Here is an 18,857-nt window from a genome sequence, read left to right as displayed (position 1 = left end):
AGTAATCAGTGTTTGTAATATGCTTTGAGGTCCTTGAATGAAAGACACTATATGCAAATGATGGGCCTGATTTTCAGAGGTGCTGAGCACTGAAAACTGCAATTGAAGTTAATAGGAGCTGCAAGCTCGCAGCATCCCTGAAAATCAGTCTCTAAAATTATTATAATTATCAAGTTTTCAAGGGATTATTACATTCAATAGCAAGGAAAAATAAATGTAAATTATGAAATATATTTTGACAGTGTTCTTTTATTAATTGGGGTGAAGGTGATTTCTCTGCCTCCTCCCTCCCTTGAAGCTTGCTAACAGCAAACAAACAAAAAGCTTAAATTTCTCTGAAAGGATGCATCTTTAAAAACATTCTTGTTTAGCATATTAAGTAGGTAAATAAAAAAAAGTGATTTTGCTAGAGCAAAACCAAAAATGATTAAATTAAATATGCCTGGAGAACAGAACACTCCCCAAGATCAACAGTGTAATAAATGCATGTCGTTCCCCATCCTGGTGCGTTTCTAAACACTTTTGAAGTACAGTACACAGAATGCTCAACACTTAGGCTTTGTTGCAGCTGACAGCCTGTCGGCTTTCATGAAAATGCTCTCCGTTTAGAATGTGACAGAAATTACATACATTTTCCCTTTTATGTTTTACCATCTTTTATGTCTAGCATTTTTATGGTTTAAAGGAATTAGTTATAAAAGCGTTATGTAAGTATGTAAAATATATTAAGAAAAAGAGGAAGAGAAATGCTTTAACTTTGTAATTATACACAGTGTGTGTTGGTGAGGAATGTAGACTGTGTGATAAATCTGAGAGGTGGCAATAGCTCTTTATTTTTAGTCATGTTTAAAGAGGGTCAGGCAAAAAAATCCTCAATAATGTAGTAAGTGAAGGTTTTATTTAACAATTCCCTTTCTTATATCTGATTGTGAGATCATTTAAATAATGTTAATATTACGTGTACATTCAAGGGGGCAAGCCCATATACGTGGGGCTAAGACTTGAAGAAGATTACATGTACATCAATAACTCTATATTTCAAAATAATTGTGTTTAATACATTACTCAGATAATGGTCATTTACAAATTCTTAGCTGTGCAGAGACGTAATGTAATGTTTCTCTAGCTTTCAGACAGGCTTTTCAAAAAATATGACCAAATTTGACTGGCATGTGTACATAGGCGCATGTGAGAGCTTTTGTAGGCTGGAGTAGGGGAAAGAAGGCTCAACCAAAAACATGCAGAGGTGCAAAGGGGCATTGTGGAGTCCGGGAGTGGCTTACATATCCATGCATATACCATATGTCCCTTAGAACAACAACAGGCAATATACATAGGTCTCAACATAAGATTCCTTTTCCTATATTGGTAGAAATAATATGTATTAGGTGGGAGATGCTGTGGGAATTCAACTTTTAAACCCAAGTATATGAAAAGACTTTGGCATGTGTGTAACTTTATGCATGAGTAATCCCTTAGTGGCTTAAATCTTTGTAGGACTGGGGCTTTACTTATTAAAGATACTATTGTAACCAGAATCAGTCAGTACCAGAGAGGGGGACATGGAACAGCATTCACAATGCACTCCTTGTCAGTACCCAGCCCAACCCTGGGAAGCTAATGATCCAACCAGCTGATCAAATTTGGTAATGAATCCTGGTCACGTGCCACCTGAGGTAGGTTGTGCATATGCTAAGAAGAAGAAATACAGGCGACAGTGATGCAGGGCACTTTTAGGACGTTTGGTTGGCCATTTGCATATGCATTACATTATTCTCATACATGGTTGGGTAAATGAGATAATTAAGACCATAACTGTACACTTAAATTACTTAAAATTCATTTTTTCAAGTGTGATCATTTGGCTTAAGAGTTAGCCCCACTGAGATTAGTGAGGGCAGCTCACATCTCTTGAAGTGATCATGCCAGGCTGCCTGCCGTCAGAGGAAAACATCTGTGCATTGGTTACACGGTTCACATCGTGAGGATTTCTTTGCAAACAAGGAATATAAACTTTAAAAAAATAAAGGTCTATATTCTGTAGACATGTTGGTCAGATACCAACATGTCTACAGAAGTTCTGGATCTGGACTGTGGGCTGGATTTTTTGGCATGACACGGCAAGTGTCCTTTTGAGCACAGATGCTGGAATCTTTACAAAGTAAAATGTATGAAAATGCTGCACAGAAGTTAGGTTGCCAAATGATGAGTAAGGGTCAGAGGAGAGTGGATTGCATAGTTGTGTCTGAGTGTGTATAGGTTGTAAATGCCATGGAAAAAGGAGGGTTACTTAGCATGGTGCAAGGGGATATAAGGAAGAGTAATATGGTGAAACTCAGCAACATAAATTTTTAACTGAATACCAGTGAAACACCATAGAACAGTCTTCCAAAGAAGTGGTAGGCCATCACTGGAGCCATTTAAAAGTAGACTGTATAAATAATTAGAAAATGCAACGTAGAGAGCAAGCGTATACTGGCTAGTGAAGCCCTAGATGATCTAATAGATACTTTCAAATCTCTAATTTCTGTGTTTTCACCTGTTGCAAAGTTTGTCAGTAAAATTGTTCAGCTGCTGTATGAAGAGTAACCTGCACAGCCAAAGAATCCCTGTTTGGCTAAGCATTACGCCTGTAAAAGATCTCATAGTCACATTAGTAACCTCTTATGTAAAAGGAATGGTGCTGACCATTCTTATTGAGTTAGTTATTCATTGTTAGATTAACTATGCCATTTTCTTCAAACACTATAATTAAAGATACTCCAATATTTTAGAATACAAATGCTGATTTTTTTTCTTGTGAGCTTTACATTGTATATTTTAGCCATAATTGTACTGCTCTGAAATACTATCTCCCAGGAGGTGGTATCTGCCTTCCACTATGCTAAGAAGCCTGTTTTGTTTCAAAGTAATCTGCACTGAAACACAAACCTTGTGCATTTCAGTAATTAAAATTTTCAAGACAATGGTCCTCGGATAGTCCAAAAAAAAAAAAAGCAGCATCTAAAGGTAAACTCTTCATGTTTTAGGTTGAAATATACTCCCAAAGTGCCTCCACAGATATACATGGCTGAAAAGCCTTTTCCCCTCGCTCTCCCTATGACATCTGTCTCATGTCTACCACATCTGCTCAGGTTGGGCACTGAGCTCTGCATTTGATCCAAAGTGAGCAGGAGCTCAATATCCTGTATATTTATGTTTCAATGGTAGTTTTCAGCAGCAGCTCAGAGTAATAGTTTAATGTCTTTTGCAAAAATGAGGAAAAATAATAGATTCAAAGTTCAGTCTAACCCTGCTTCTACTATAAGATTGGCAACTCATTACCTCTAGACTCTTATGAGGAAAACTTCAATTTTTTACCTCCGAAGACAAAACAACAAAAATCTTCAGGTGTTTTGAACACTGTAAACTCTTTTGTCTTTCAGGATCTAGATTTCTCATCACATCCACGGGAGCCTTGTATATTGTAGATGTACAGAATGAAGATGGATTGTATAACTACCGATGTATCACACGGCACAGATACACTGGAGAAACAAGACAAAGCAACAGTGCAAGACTTTTTGTATCAGGTACTCTGGAATTTCTTAAACTCAGTATACTACATATTTCTCTCTCTAGCATACTGAACTGATAAGGCAGGAACTACTGGTACTAATAATCACTTGTCTAGCAAACCAAATGCACGTGTAAGTAGGTAAGAATCTACAGTACTTTTCCTGTAGAAGTGAAACATCATAAATTTAAGTTGCTTTTTCTATTTTTCCCCCTCCAATTATTTATTTTCTGTTATATCCTATGTAGAAAATACTGTCCAGAATGCTATAATGTAAACTATCCCCTCAAAATATAGAAGCTACGGGTCCAAGTATACACAGCAATTCATTCTCAGAACTGGAATAAAAACGCAGGAATTCCTGGCTCTTAATCCACAAAATTATGTTGCTTTCTACAGAAAGATCTTAACTTCTTTTTTTTCTTGCAAATCGCCCTTTCATGAGTAATATACATTTAGAGGCATGTGGTCTTTTCCTCCTGTAGTTTGAAAGATTCACTAGCTATTATTATTCTACTTTCTAGTAAATATTGATTTGAGATGGCTCCCATTCTGCAATATTCATGATTTAACAATTTTATTTTAGCCTAGGGGACCAGATGTCCCGATTTTATAGGGACAGTCCCGATTTTGAGGTCTTTTTCTTGTATAGGCTCCTATTACACCCCACCCCCATCCCAATTTTTCACATTTGCTGTCTGGTCATCCTATTTTAGCCACTGGGCCTGTAAATGCAACACTCAGTGCCATCATTTCAAACTATCGCTGAGGTATTAGTCTTCCTAATTAGTGTGCACAAAGAGTAAAAAGCAGATAAAGCTAGGAAAGAGAGAGTTAAAAATGAAACTCCACCTTCTTGTATCTTGGTAATCAAATACACATGGCCCTAGCATTTGAAAAAGAGGTTTGGCAGTAAAATTTGTCCAGGGATTTTGCTGAATTATGCAAACAAATTTGCATGTCGAAAAAGGAAGTTATTTTCAAAATTGGACAGGCAAGCTGCATAAAAAATTAATGCTTTTCCAAATAACATTTGGCGGGGGGGGGGGGGCAGAATAGGAGCTAGGCTTTAGTGTGTATTTGGTGAATTTTAGTAGGTCTACAGTGCTTTACAAACATTAACTTGTCACTTCCATTAGGTAAATAGGTATGTATTACTATCCTAAGTTTTCCAAAGGGCATAATTGAAGAAAAAAGGGTAAGTGACTTAACCAAGGGTGTTAGTGTCAGCAGTCAGGTTAAAAAGCAGGAGTCAGTGATCATATTTAAATTGCATCCAGGTGTCTTCACCCTGCAGGCTTACAAATGAGAAGGCAGATCACAGAGCAGTGTGTTTTATTTTTCTTTTACAATCTCATTATTTTAAAGCCAGCATCACAATTGCTATATGTCTAATGATTTTGGAACACTAGGGGTTGTCAATACTGTGCTCCGCATGTCCCCTGTCTCCTACCCTCTGTTCCCAGTCTTAATACAGGGAACCGGGAGGGAGCTGAGAGTGACCAGAGGAGGCAAGGGTTGCTGGGACTGGAATTTAACGCCACAGCATAGGATTAGAACCCCCATTTACAAACAGAGGCTTAAAGGGATCTTCTGTGTCACTGAATCCAGTCCCCTGCTATTGCAGGCAACCCTACCATGTAATCCCATTCATAAATGTAACAAGTTCCATCTTAAAACCAGTTAGATTTCTTGCCCCCACTACTCCTACTGGAAGGCTGTTCCAAAACCTCCCTCCTCTGATGGTTAATGGGTGTGTGTGTGTATGTGTGAATGTCTTTGTACATGTCTGTTTGTGTATCCAAAAATCATTACACATCTGCAAAATCAGCTGCTTTTGTGCCTCAGACTGTGAGTGCGCAGCCTCTCCCCCTCCCAGCCTCCCAAGAGGCTATCCTTCCTTTTTGATGCATATGGCATGGATTATAGCTAGGGTTTCTGGGTTTTTCCCCCCATTTTTAATTTATAAACACTGATAAAACACCCATATATCTCTCATTTTAAAAAAAAGAAAGTAATTTGGTGTTTATCCAATAAACACTAGACATGGTTACTTATATCTAAGGGTTTGTCTACACGGAGCAGTAATGCAGATTACAGGGGTGTGATTTCTAAAGTGCATTAATGTGGTGTGCATTAATTAGTCAGTATAGACCTGGCAGGTGCTCACTAAAGATTCACTTGTGTGCTTTAACGTAGTGCTGTCTGAAACAGTACTACATTACAGCATGCTAGAGAATATTACAAAGAGATTACTCATTACAGTACAGTATATACAAAAAGAAAGCCCACCTGCCCCTGATTTTTGGACATCCAAATAAAACTCAAAAAGTGCTAAAAATAAATTCTGAAAAATGAAATTAATAAACTTGAAAACAGAAGCTCTAATTACAGCATTGTAGCAATTACCTGTTTTCACTATCAAACAGCTGTTATATAGTTATAGCCCTGCAGATCATTCTGGGTATAGCAACTGTCAGCAACTGAAGGACTCATTCTCCTTCCCTGGGATTAATCCTTTATGAGGGAAATCTGGTGATTAAATCCACAAATCCCCACTTCTTGCAGCTTGCCAACTGTGACTGAGATCTTAGGTCACAAAGTCTTGCAAAAGGATCAAACCGACTGTTCCCCTTTCTTCTATGAATGTTATCTAATGGTTGGTCAGCCCCTTTGAAAATATAAATCAGTATGTAAATGCTAAATATTATTTCATTATACAATCCAGAAGTAGTTCACTATTCAAGTCCTGCTATTTGTACTATGTCCCATGTGGCTGAAACACTCACCCCTAATATTTCCAGCCAGATGAGGAAATATAAGTCCAGCACAATGGTCTGTCTGATTATCCCAGATATTTGGTCTTAACAGTAAAAGATTATTTCCATCCTTCCCATTCAGCCCTGAAATATTGCCCCACTCCCTCTTGCAGTCAAGCTAAAATTGAACCAGTGGTAATCCGTAATCAAGCCATTATCTTGACCAACAAAGGAGGATTTCTACCCCGGTTGCTTCCTGGAACAAGTAGGAGAGAGGGCTTTCTGCCTGTTCCATCACTTATGCCTACTTTGAGCAGCCCAGGGGATATATCTCTACATGGAGTTCCCTTTCCTGCCCAATTCCACACACACAGCATTGTGGGAAGTCTGGTGCATCCTAACGTACACCACCTTAATGTCAGCATTTGGGGCTTTTGAAGTGGTTAGTTTTACACCCTTGAAAAGCTAACTTCTGTTCTCATTTACACTCATGCAGTCCTGCTGAAATCCCTGGGGTTGCAAGCTGTAACCAAGAGCCGAATCTAGCTTCATGCATAGAATTCCGCCTCCTAATGACTTTGTTTTAACAGGACGCACACACAAAATCCACAGCCGAACAGTGTCAGACACAATGTTTTGCCTCAATTTTCCATTGTCCTTGTTCACAGCCTCCTGCTGCTGACTGCTGAATCACAATATTTTAAAGAGGTTGTTGCAGTTTGTTTTTCTTTAGATTTTTGAATTGGGATATATTGCTTTCCTGTTTACTTTATTGGAGGTGATTACAAATAGAGAATTGGGTTTCTTTTCCTCTTTTCCTTTCTGTTTTTAACTGAAAAATGGTTAACGGCTTTGTAGGAGCTCCTACCAGGAATCTTTTGGAGGACTCGCCTATGAGAAAATATGGCTATTGAAGAGATACTTGAATACATTGGAACAGAATGCAAGAAAGAGGGGTCACTTTAGTTTTATTTTGTACATCGCAAAATGGATCTGTATTATCTATATCTATATTATCTCCTCCACCACACATGCTTTGTAAACCAGTGCATGTGCCACAGGGAATAACTGTTCCATGAAGCAAGCACACACATGTTGGACTCTGGTATTTTAGATCTCTTTTATTTCCTCCATCCACTTCCTTAGTTCCCTGTATCTGAATAGGTGATCCTTGTCGTGTTTCAAGGTCTGAATGCCACTTCATGGATTTTCATTTTAGGGAGTTGCAAACTGTACCACTCAGACCTGTCAAACCCTTCGAAACTGAAAACATCTATTCAAAAATCTCCTGCTCCTGGAAGCTTTTTAATAGTGTTGCACAAAAGTGGCAACCAAACCAAACAAACAAAAAAGTGGAATTTCCTGTAAAATGTGTAGCCATTTTATATGCAACTTGTAGAGAAGGGATGGAAACACTTAAAAAATATTCAGATCTACCTAGGTGGTGTTTGGGATTCAACTGGAACCAGTAGAGGTTGTGATGTCATCTGGGTCCCTCTTGTCAGGACCTCTCAGGATTAGGGTTACGAAGGCCCAGGGTCCCAGGAGATAGGGAGAGTGTCAGCCACGATGGTGAAACTTGTTCTAGTAGCCAATTTTTCTCCTCAAAGTCTCTTTCTGTAAGGACCTGCAAACAGAGGGATGGAGTAACCTGTCCTCTCATTATTTTGTCAACAATTAGGCCTGGTTTCTGACACACCAGTTATGGTTCACTTTTCTTGTTTACCAAATATGATCTTAACACAGTGCTTGAGAAATATCAGTAGGCCTTTTTAAAAAATTCAGTCTTTGTCTCTTTTTCGTACCCTTTTCCATAAACATTTGTTGTTATGGGTTATTGTGGCATCTCATGAACTTACACTCACTTTTTACAGTTGGGCTCACAATCAGGGTAAATTTGCAGGCCCTATTATCACAACAGGATATCCAAACCTCATCTGTTTTAGTGGAACATGGACATCTAAGTCCCTTAAGTAGCTTTGACAATCACAGCCGGGATGTATTTTAAAAGTCACTTCCATTTTTAAAGAAGTTATAAAATCAGTTTTAAAAAAATTAAACAAACTGACTTTAGATGGCCAGGATGTTATGATCTTCTCACTGCATCACTGATTCTCAGTTACTCTGTAGCATCTGTTGTATTTTACACCCTCATGATAGTGCTACTTCATCTACCTTTTTGTTCTGATGGGCCTCAGATCTTTTTTCCACTCCAGCATCATGATGAACAATATATCTGGTTGATAGCAGCAGGATCACAACTCATCAGCTTTGTGTTTTGATTAAATGCCCATAAAATAGCACACATCAGGGGTAATATACAGGTTATTGTCCTCTTGAGTCTGGTTAGAAAGTAGATAAAATGTTGTTTCACTACATGCAGCTCCTATAGCCATCTCAGGCACATCCCTGGTGGAATTAAGACTACATCCATACTTCATTTAGTAGCAGAGAAGACCACTGTGCACCTGAAGCTCCTTAAACATACGCTATGTTGAACAGTCCACCGAAGTGTCAGCATATCTTAGGGACCATTACTAGCATCCTATCCATATTTGCATTTCTCCTGAGTTAACTCCATCAAAACCAAGTCGAGGCAGCAGGATGCCAAACAGGATATATACAGAAAACTCTTGTTACACAACATCTTCACGTTGTGGCTGCGGTCTGACACTACAAACCAGAGATGAAATAGGAGCTGGTTAACCACTTTGTTATGATTGCTTTCAGCTTTTCCAAAATGTTACAGGGAGAGTGTAATTTCTCAAAGCCACACATGCACAGCACGACATGATAACAAATGTTATAGGTGGTGTTGCCAAAGATAGACCCAATGGCTATTGATGCATGTAAAATTGTTGGTTTGGATGGTAGAGCTTACAGCTGGTGAAAGCATGCTGTAGAACTGATGTTCTTCCTCAGGTGATTGCACATGTCCATTCCTCTGTAGGTGTTTGTGTGCTCCACAGCTTGGCTGTTGGAGAGTTTTTTCCCCTGGAGATACCCACTGGGGTGGCACAAGAGCTTTCTGCTGACTCATGCACCACACGCAGGCATAAAGGGCAGAGCCACCCTGACACTCCCCACTCCCGACACACACACACTGAGTTTCCTCCTACTTCCCATGACAGTTCCTGGAGCTCCCTTATATTGATTCTGCAAGTCTTTTCTTTTAGTGTAGAAGCAGTACCATTTTTAGAAACTGTGTAGTTAGTTAGCGTAGATTAGTTGAAAAAGAAAAAAGTGGGCTTTTTTTGTTGTCTGTGTGTTTCTGGTGCCTAATCTGGGTACCAGCCAGGATACTGGAGTTATGCTGCACTCTCGGGGCTTCAAGCCCTGCCACTCTTGTGGTAAGGCAGTGCTGATTAGGGACCCTCACCTCAGCTGCTTTAAGTGCTTGGGGAAGGCTGACGTAACTGACAGATGTAGTATCTGTAAGGGCTTTAAGCCCTGCTTTGAGAAGGATTGAAGGTTTCCCCCTCAATCAAGAGCATCTCTGCATCCATCTCATCCAACTCCATCTACTGGCCATAAGAAGCATATGTGCTGCTGTAAGGAGGCGCCCTGGCTCCCCGCCGCGCCTGAGAGGGACGAGCCAGAGCAGGTGCCTCAGTGGGCGGAGTCAGCACAGCCTGTCCCCGCCCCCCCGGAAGTCAAGGGGCGGGACAGGAAGTATAAAAGCCCGGCCCCAGCGCTCAGTTGGGTGCAGGCTGCCGGAGGGGACAGACGCTGGTGCCCGGGCTCCTGCCGGGCCCAGCCTGCCCTGCACCCACTACCCAGAGGAGCACTGGCCGGACCTGCCCCGCGCCCACTACCCAGAGGAGCGCTGGCCGGACCTGCCCCGCGCCCACTACCCAGAGGAACGCTGGCTGGACTTGCCTCAGACCCGGTACCTGGAGGAATGTCGGCCTGACCTGCCGTGTGCCCGATACCCCGAGGAGTGGCCTGAGCTTCCCCACGACCGGTACCTGGAGGAGCCCATGGTCTGGGACCCCCCAGACGACGCCGGCAAGGACCAGGTACCCAGAGAGGGGGAGGTTGGAAGTGGCCCGGGGGTAGCCGACCCTGGTTTGACTCCTGAAGAGCCCGAACCCATGTCAGTGTGTTGCGGCCAGGATCCCCACTGACCGCAGCGGGTCTTGACCACTGCTAGGGCCCCGGGCTGGAACGCAGTGGAGTGGGAGGGCCTGCGTTCCCCCTGCCACCCGTAACCGAGTGGCAGACTCCCCCTCTTCCCGCCTATTGCCGCTGCTCTGCCCTGATCCAGAGGGCCAGAGCTAACTAGACTTGTGTTTGGTGCTCTGCCCAAACCAAGGGCTGGGCCCCTTTGACCTTGTCACTGCTCTGTCCTGATCCAGAGGGCCAGAGCTAACTAGACTTGTGTTTGGTGCCCCACCCGAGCCAAGGGCCCGGGCTGATACTGTGTTTGCTCAGCCCCTGCTAGAGGTCTGAGCTTGAACTGCTACTGCCCCGCCCTGCCAAGGGCCTGGGCTGATACTGTGTTTGCTCAGCCCCTGCTAGAGGCCTGAGCCTGAACTGTTACTGCCCACCCTGCCCAAGGGCTGGGGCTTATTTACTTTGAGAGCCCCGACCCCGGCTAGAGGGTCGGGGCTCTACCTTGTTTGCAGACCCTGTACCCCCTCAACACCTGCGGAGGGGCTAAGCCTACCCGGACTGCAGCGTGCTAGGAGGCGCCCTGGCTCCCTGCTGCGCCTGAGAGGGACGAGCCCCGACACGACTGGCTTACACGTGGAAGCACCACTGGGGGTACGTTGCCCAGGATGTGGGCGTGGACCCTTAATGCCGGTGAACGGGGGGCCGCAGGAGAGGGAGCCCCCTCCCCCGAGACGGACCTGTCCCACCTCGCCACCCTTCTGACCGAGAACCAGGATTGGCAGCAGGCGGCGCAGTCCCGATGGCAAGAGGAGCAGCAGGCTGCCCAGCTTCAGCAGCAGCAGCAGCTCATCGAGCAGCTGGGGACTCAACAACGCCAGATGATCCAGGACCTGGTTCAGCAGCAGCGGGAGTTCCAGCTGAAATGCCTCCAGCGCCTTGCAGCGGAGCGGGGGCCCCGAGAGGGGGTCCAGTCGGGGGGCATCGATGGCGGCCCAGGGCCCCGCCCACTGATCCAACTGACCAAGATGGGCCCAGGTGATGACCCGGGGGCCTTCCTGGTCACCTTTGAGCGGGTGGCCACCGTCGTGTGGTGGAACCCTGACCAATGGGCCTCCATCCTGGCGCCATACCTGACAGGAGTGGCTCAGGCAGTCTACCGAGGCCTGTCTGCCGAGGCCGCCCAGGACTATAGGCAGGTGAAATCTGCCATCCTGGACGCCCTCGATGTGAGCCCGGAGACGTTTCGACAGCGGTTCAGGGGCCTGACGTACCCCACGGGGGCCCGGCCTCGTATGGTGGCCCAGGAACTGCGGGAGACCTGCCGGCGGTGGTTGCAGCCCGAGCGTCGAACGTCGGAAGAGCTAGCAGAGCAGGTGATCCTTGAACAGATCACCCACATCCTGCCATCGCGAGGAAGGGCCTGGGTCCTCCATCATCGACCGGCAACCGTGGCTGCCGCTGTCACCCGGATGGAGGACTTCCTGGCGGCAGAAGCCCCGGTGGGCCCGACAGGCCGACCAACCCCACCGGGGCCAGAACGCCCCAACCCCGAGAAGAAGGCGACACCCACCCGGGCTGCAGCCCCACCAGCACGGCCGGCCCAAGCCCCAACTCCCGCTCCCCGGAAGGTGCCCGGAAACCCCGCAAGGGACTCCCCCAGGACCCGGCCCCGAGTCGGACGACCCAACCGAGGGCCTTGTTTCTTCTGCGGCAAGTCAGGACATCTCCAGAGGGATTGCCCCCAAATGGAGTATACCTTTGGCCAAGTCTGCTCCGGGGAGGCTCGGGCCCGGCGCCGACAGCCCGCCAAGATTACAGGGCCTGTGATGGTTGAGGGGTACCCGACCGTGGCCCTCCTCGACTCTGGTTGCGGACAGACCTTAATCCGCAACCACTTAGGTCCTCCGGCGGATGCACGCCTGGGGGAAATTCACTTACAATGTATCCACGGCGACGTACGGCCGTACCCCAGCACCTGGGCCCAACTGACAATCGATGGGGAGACCCGACAGATGGTGGTAGGTCTCTCACCAAGTCTGGCGTATCCAGTGATCCTGGGCCGGGACTGGCCCGGGTTTCCGGCCGTCCTACGCTGACATGCCGGAGACGGCCTGGGTCCCATACCAGCCTTGGAAGGAGAGGCCCCAGAAGGGAAGGACGATGAGCGGGGCCCCCCCAGAGATGGAAGAGGATGAGCTGGACCCCCCGGGGGACCCCGCCGCCGAGGACGGGGACGATGCCTCCCCGGGCGAGGCCAGGGATCCCTCGGCCCCCACGGACTTCTGCCGGGACCAAAGAGCTGACCCCACCCTCAGCGAGGCATATGAACAGCTCGCCGCCGTGGATGGAACGATCCTCGATCCCGGGCGAGCTGCCCGGTGGCCACACTTTAAGTTGCGACAGAACCGCTTGTATCGGGTCGAGAGGGACGCACACACCAGGGAGCCCCGATCACAATTCCTCAAACCCCGCTGTCATCGGCGGGCCATCATGAAACTGGCCCATGACGTTTCGGCTGCCGGACATCTGGGTACTGAAAAGACCCTAGCCCGAATATTGGGGCGCTTCTATTGGCCGGGGATATACCGCAAGGTGAAGGACTATTGTACCTCGTGCCCGGAGTGCCAGTTGACCGCGCCGGCGAGGACACCCAAGGCACCACTGGTCCCGATGCCGTTAGTCGAGTCCCCTTTCGAGCGGGTGGCCATGGACCTGGTGGGACCCCTCCCTAAGAGTGTTGCGGGGTTCCAGTACATACTCGTGATGCTGGACTACGCCACCCGGTTCCCCGAGGCGATCCCGTTCCGTAACATCACCGCCCGCACCATCACAGGCGAACTGGTTAAGGTCTTCGCCCGCGTCGGCTTGCCCCGGGAGATCCTCACGGATCAGGGGACCAACTTCACCTCGCGGCTGTTGGAGCAGGTGTGCAGGCTCCTGGGGATCAAGCAACTGCGAACCTCGGTGTATCATCCCCAAACCGACGGCTTGGTAGAGAGGTTTAATCGCACCCTCAAGGATATGTTGCAGAAATTCCCCCCAGAAGACCTTCGCCGGTAGGACCAACTACTCCCGCCCTTGCTCTTGGCGGTGCGAGAGGTCCCCCAGGCCTCAACCAAGTTCTCGCCGTTCAAGCTATTATATGGCCGCCAACCGCGGGGCCTGTTGGACCTGATGAGGGAGACCTGGGAGCAAACCCCCTCACCCGCCCAGGGTCTCCTGCAATATGTGATACAGCTCCAAGAGCGTCTCAAACAGGCTGGGACCCTTGCACAAGCAAACTTAAAAGCCACCCAAGAGATGCAGGCCCAGACGTACAACCGGGATGCGCGCACCCAGGACTTCCAACCTGGAGACCGGGTCTTACTCCTCCTCCCCTCCAGTGAGTCCAAGATCCTGGCTCGATGGCAGGGCCCGTACGAGGTGGTGCGAAAGGTGGGCCCCGTCACCTATGAAATTTGTCAGCCCGACCGACGGAAAGAGCTCCAACGGCATCATGTTAACCTTCTTAAACCCTGGCGGGAACAAGAAGGGTTGCTGATCAATCCCTGTCCACCAGAACCCGAACTAGGGCCCCAGGTACACACTACGGAAGACCCCGAGGGGCCCCAGCTTGGGGAAACGCTGACAGAAGAGCAGCTTGAGCAAACCCGCTGCCTCCTCCAAGCATTCCCTCGCACTTTTACGGCCCAGCCGGGGTACACCTCCATGGCCTATCATCAAATTCAGACGGAGACGGGGGTGGTGATCCGGGCCACGGCCTGACCCCTGCCGTATCACCGAAGGCGAATAGTTGAAGACGAGGTACGGGCGATGCTAGACCTAGGAGTAATTGAGCCATCACAAAGTGAGTGGCGTAGTCCCATCGTCTTGGTGCCTAAACCCAATGGCTCCCAGCGCTTTTGTATTGACTTTAGGCGCGTTAACGCTGTCTCCAAATTTGACGCCTACCCCATGCCCCGAATAGACGAGCTGCTGGCCCGGTTGGGAGAGGCCCACTATATCACGACCCTGGACTTAAGCAAGGGGTATTGGCAGATTCCCCTGGATCCGGCCTCCCGGGAGAAAACCGCGTTCGCCACTCTGACCGGCCTATACCACTTTACGCGGATGCCCTTCGGCCTTCATGGGGCACCCGCAACGTTCCAGCGCTTGATGGACCGCCTCCTCCAACCGCATCACGACTACGCCGCAGCCTATCTAGATGACATGGTCATCTACAGTCGGCAGTGGGAAACCCACCTGGACAAGGTCGCCGCCGTCCTAAGGTCCTTGCGGGAGTCTGGGTTAACGGCCAACCCTAAGAAGTGCCGCATCGGCTGGTGTGAGACCACCTACTTGGGGTATACCGTTGGCAATGGACAAGTGAAACCTCTTGTGGACAAGGTTCAGGCCATTGCCGCCTGTCCACCGCCAACCACGAAGCGCCAAGTCCGCCAGTTCTTGGGGCTGGCGGGTTATTATCGGCGGTTCATTCCTCAGTTTGCAGCAATGGTCGCCCCCTTGACCGGGCTCCTTACCAAGGACAGCCCGCGACACGTACGTTGGACCCCCGAGTGTGACGAGGCTTTCCAGTCACTGAAGGCAAGTCTCTGCAGCAAGCCAGTCTTGTTTAGCCCGGACTTCCAGCGACCATTCGTCCTACAGACAGATGCGTCGGAAGTCGGGCTCAGGGCTGTCCTCTCACAGGAGGTGGATGGGGAGGAGCATCCGGTTCTCTATATTAGCCGGAAGCTGTCCCCCAGAGAACAAAACTACGCAGTCGTCGAAAAGGAGGCCCTCGCAGTGAAGTGGGCCTGCGATGCCCTGCGTTACTACCTCCTTGGGGCCCTGTTCACTTTGGTCACCGACCACTCCGCCCTCCAATGGCTATGCCGGATGAAAGACCACAACATGCAGCTTCAACGGTGGTACTTAGCCATGCAGCCCTACGCCTTCACCATCCACCACAGGGCGGGAAAGGACCACGCCAACGCAGACTTCCTTTCCCGCCTGGGGGGCCTGGACGAGCCTGGCCCCGTTGCCCGGGAGCCAGCCTTGAGGGGGGGTGTGTGTAAGGAGGCGCCCTGGCTCCCCACCGCGCCTGAGAGGGACGAGCCAGAGCAGGTGCCTCAGTGGGCGGAGTCAGCACAGCCTGTCCCCGCCCCCCCGGAAGTCAAGGAGCGGGACAGGAAGTATAAAAGCCCAGCCCCAGCGCTCAGTTGGGCGCAGGCTGCCGGAGAGGACAGACGCTGGTACCCGGGCTCCCGCCGGGCCCAGCCTGCCCCATGCCCACTACCCAGAGGAGCGCTGGCTGGACTCGCCTCAGACCCGGTACCCGGAGGAACGTCGGCCTGACCTGCCGTGTGCCCGATACCCCGAGGAGTGGCCTGAGCTTCCCCACGACTGGTACCCGGAGGAGCCCATGGTCTGGGACCCCCCAGACGACGCTGGCAAGGACCAGGTACCCAGAGAGGGGGAGGTTGGAAGTGACCCGGGGGTAGCCAACCTTGGTTTGGCTCCTGAAGAGCCCGAACCCATGTCAGTGTGTTGCGGCCAGGATCCCCACTGACCGCAGCGAGTCTTGACTGCTGCTAGGGCCCCGGGCTGGAACGCAGTGGAGTGGGAGGGCCTGCGTTCCCCCTGCCACCCGTAACCGGGTGGCAGACTCCCCCTCTTCCCGCCTATTGCCACTGCTCTGTCCTGATCCAGAGGGCCAGAGCTAACTAGACTTGTGTTTGGTGCCCCGCCTGAACCAAGGGCTGGGCCCCCTTTGACTTTGCCACTGCTCTGTCCTGATCCAGAGGGCCAGAGCTAACTAGACTTGTGTTTGGTGCCCCGCCCGAACCAAGGGCTGGGCCCCCTTTGACTTTGTCACTGCTCTGTCCTGATCCAGAGGGCCAGAGCTAATTAGACTTGTGTTTGGTGCCCCGCCCGAGCCAAGGGCCCGGGCTGATACTGTGTTTGCTCAGCCCCTGCTAGAGGTCTGAGCTTGAACTGCTGCTGCCCCGCCCTGCCAAGGGCCTGGGCTGATACTGTGTTTGCTCAGCCCCTGCTAGAGGCCTGAGCCTGAACTGTTACTGCCCGCCCTGTCCAAGGGCTGGGGCTTATTTACTTTGAGAGCCCCGACCCCGGCTAGAGGGCCAGGGCTCTACCTTGTTTGCAGACCCTGTACCCCCTCAACACCTGCGGAGGGGCTAAGCCTACCTGGACTGCAGCGTGCTAGGAGGCGCCCTGGCTCCCCGCCGCGCCTGAGAGGGATGAGCCCCGACACGACCGGCTTACAGCTGCAAACAACTTAGCATTGGTACTGAGCCCAACACCAAGCAAATTGCTCCTGGAAATTTCCACTTCATGCATCCGACGAAGTGGGTATTCACCCACAAAAGCTCATGCTCCAATATGTCTGTTAGTCTATAAGATCCCACAGGACTCTTTGCTGCTTTTACAGATCCAGACTAACATGGTTACCCCTTTGATACTTGATAAGCAAATTCAGGACCCTTCTCATGAGCAATCTCAAGAAGAGTGGGAATGGGACCAGCCCCCAGTTGACATTGATGGAAGTGTCCTGCTCTAGGGAAGTTCAGGAGGTGCTGCTGAATAGTACAAAACCATCACAGAAGAGCACTCTACCTGGCTAAATGAAAGAGATTTTCCATTTGATCCAGACAGAAAAGATTTTCCCCAATCCTTGCTTCTATTAGACACATACTGGACTATCTTCTGTCCCTAAAACACCAAGTGTTGGGGATTAGCTCAATCAGCATGCAGATAATATGTGGAGATATACCTATCTCACAGAGCTGGAAGGGACCCTGAAATGTTATTGAGTCCAGCCCCCTGCCTTCACCAGCAGGATCAAGTACTGATTTTGCTCTAGGTCCCTAAATGACTACCTCTAGGATTGAACTCACAATGCTGGGTTTAGCAGGCCAATGCTCAAACCACTGAGCTATCCCTCCCTCCAGTGTCTAGCCTAGCATTCTCACCTATTGCTAACTGAACTCTTTTTTCCATTCTAATGTCTGTAAGACTTTTAAAGGGCCTAAACTATTTCTGCATGTGCAGAACGCTGCTCCCCCATGCAGCCTGAGTCTGATCTTAGCAAAGATGATGGGTTCCCTCCACTTCGAGCCTCTATTGACCTGCTCCCAGCTGCATCCTTTGATGAATGTAGCTTTTTTTAGTGCCCATTATACCAGCCAGAAGAGTGGAAGAACTCAGGGCATTAGTGTCAGATCCTCCATATACATGTTTCTACACAGAAAACGTTTGCCATCATCCTCACCCAAATTTTTTTACCAAGGTGGTTTCCACTTTTCATATTAACCAAGAAATCTTCTTGCTGACTTTCTTTCCAACGCATCATGGTCATCAGGATGAGGACAGCCTTCATGCTCTGATGTTAGAAGAACTTTCCCTCTTTATCTGGATCAGATTAAACATTGCAGGTCTTTGACTCAGTTGTTTATTGCATTTGCAAACAGTAGGAAGGGCAGTTCTGTATTCACTCAAAGGATCTTGTCTTGGATATCCAGTTGTATTTGTTTTTGTTACAAGTTGGCTAACCTGAAGCCTCTGGATAGTGTTGGGTCATTTGACTAGGTCCCAAGCAGCCTCTGTGACCTTTCTGGCTAACATTCCCATATTAGACATTTGCAAAGCAGCAACCTGGTAATCTTGTCCTACATTTACCTCTCATTATGCCATCTCCCAACAATCTAGAGACAATGCTAAATTTGGATGAGTGGTCCTCCAGTCCCTGTTCACATAGACTCTGAACCCACCTGCTCTTGGGGTTGCTTGTGAGTCAGCTGCAGTGGCATGGGCATATTCAGTCACTCGAAGAAGAAGAAACAGTTAGTAACCTTTCTGTAACTGTTCTTCAAGATGTGTTGCACATGTCCATTCCAGACCCTGCTTTTCTTCCCCTCTCTATCGGAGTGTTCTGGGGGACAGGAACTGAGGGAGGGGTCAGGGACAATTCTGCCTTTTATAGCTGTGTGCAGTACATGAGGCAGCAAAGAACAACAATTACGGAAAGGTTAGTAACCATTTTATAGTGGTTCAAGTGTTTTGCTAGCATCCAGACAGAGGCAAAGATTGTGTGGTTATCTTTGACTAAACCTGACAATTCACATTTTACTAACTTTTTATATAAAATTAACGTGGGTGACTGCTTAGTCCATTTGTTTTCAGTCTAATGGCATTTTATTTTTTAGAACTGTTTTTATAACTTGAATAACAACTCTGTAGTACACAACAGATGGAGTGCAACAAATAGATCAACGTATGCTAGGTGAGAGAGAGGGCGAAGTTTAACATGTGGAGTCTACCATGGTTAAAATGTCGCAGATTGGTTCAGATAGAAGAAAAATAGCTTCATTTAAGTCAACATTTGATGTTATGATCATTATTCATTTTATTTTACATTAGTAGCAGTA

General features: G+C 48.3%; 1 protein-coding gene across 8 annotated transcripts in view; it reads left to right on the top strand.

The window, feature by feature from the left end:
• Window positions 1-18,857, top strand: part of DSCAM (DS cell adhesion molecule) — a 680,512-nt gene that overhangs the window by 411,849 nt on the left and 249,806 nt on the right. For all 8 annotated transcript variants that reach the window (XM_050933241.1, XM_050933240.1, XM_050933242.1 and 5 more), the window contains exon 4: window positions 3,426-3,572. In XM_050933241.1, the coding sequence (XP_050789198.1) occupies window positions 3,426-3,572 (147 nt within the window). The remainder of the gene's footprint in view (window positions 1-3,425; window positions 3,573-18,857) is intronic.

Source organism: Gopherus flavomarginatus, chromosome 1 (genome assembly GCF_025201925.1).
Source record: "Gopherus flavomarginatus isolate rGopFla2 chromosome 1, rGopFla2.mat.asm, whole genome shotgun sequence".
Lineage (NCBI taxonomy): Eukaryota > Metazoa > Chordata > Testudines > Testudinidae > Gopherus > Gopherus flavomarginatus.
Note: the sequence above shows the minus strand (reverse complement) of the source record. Positions and strands in the feature narration are given on the sequence as shown.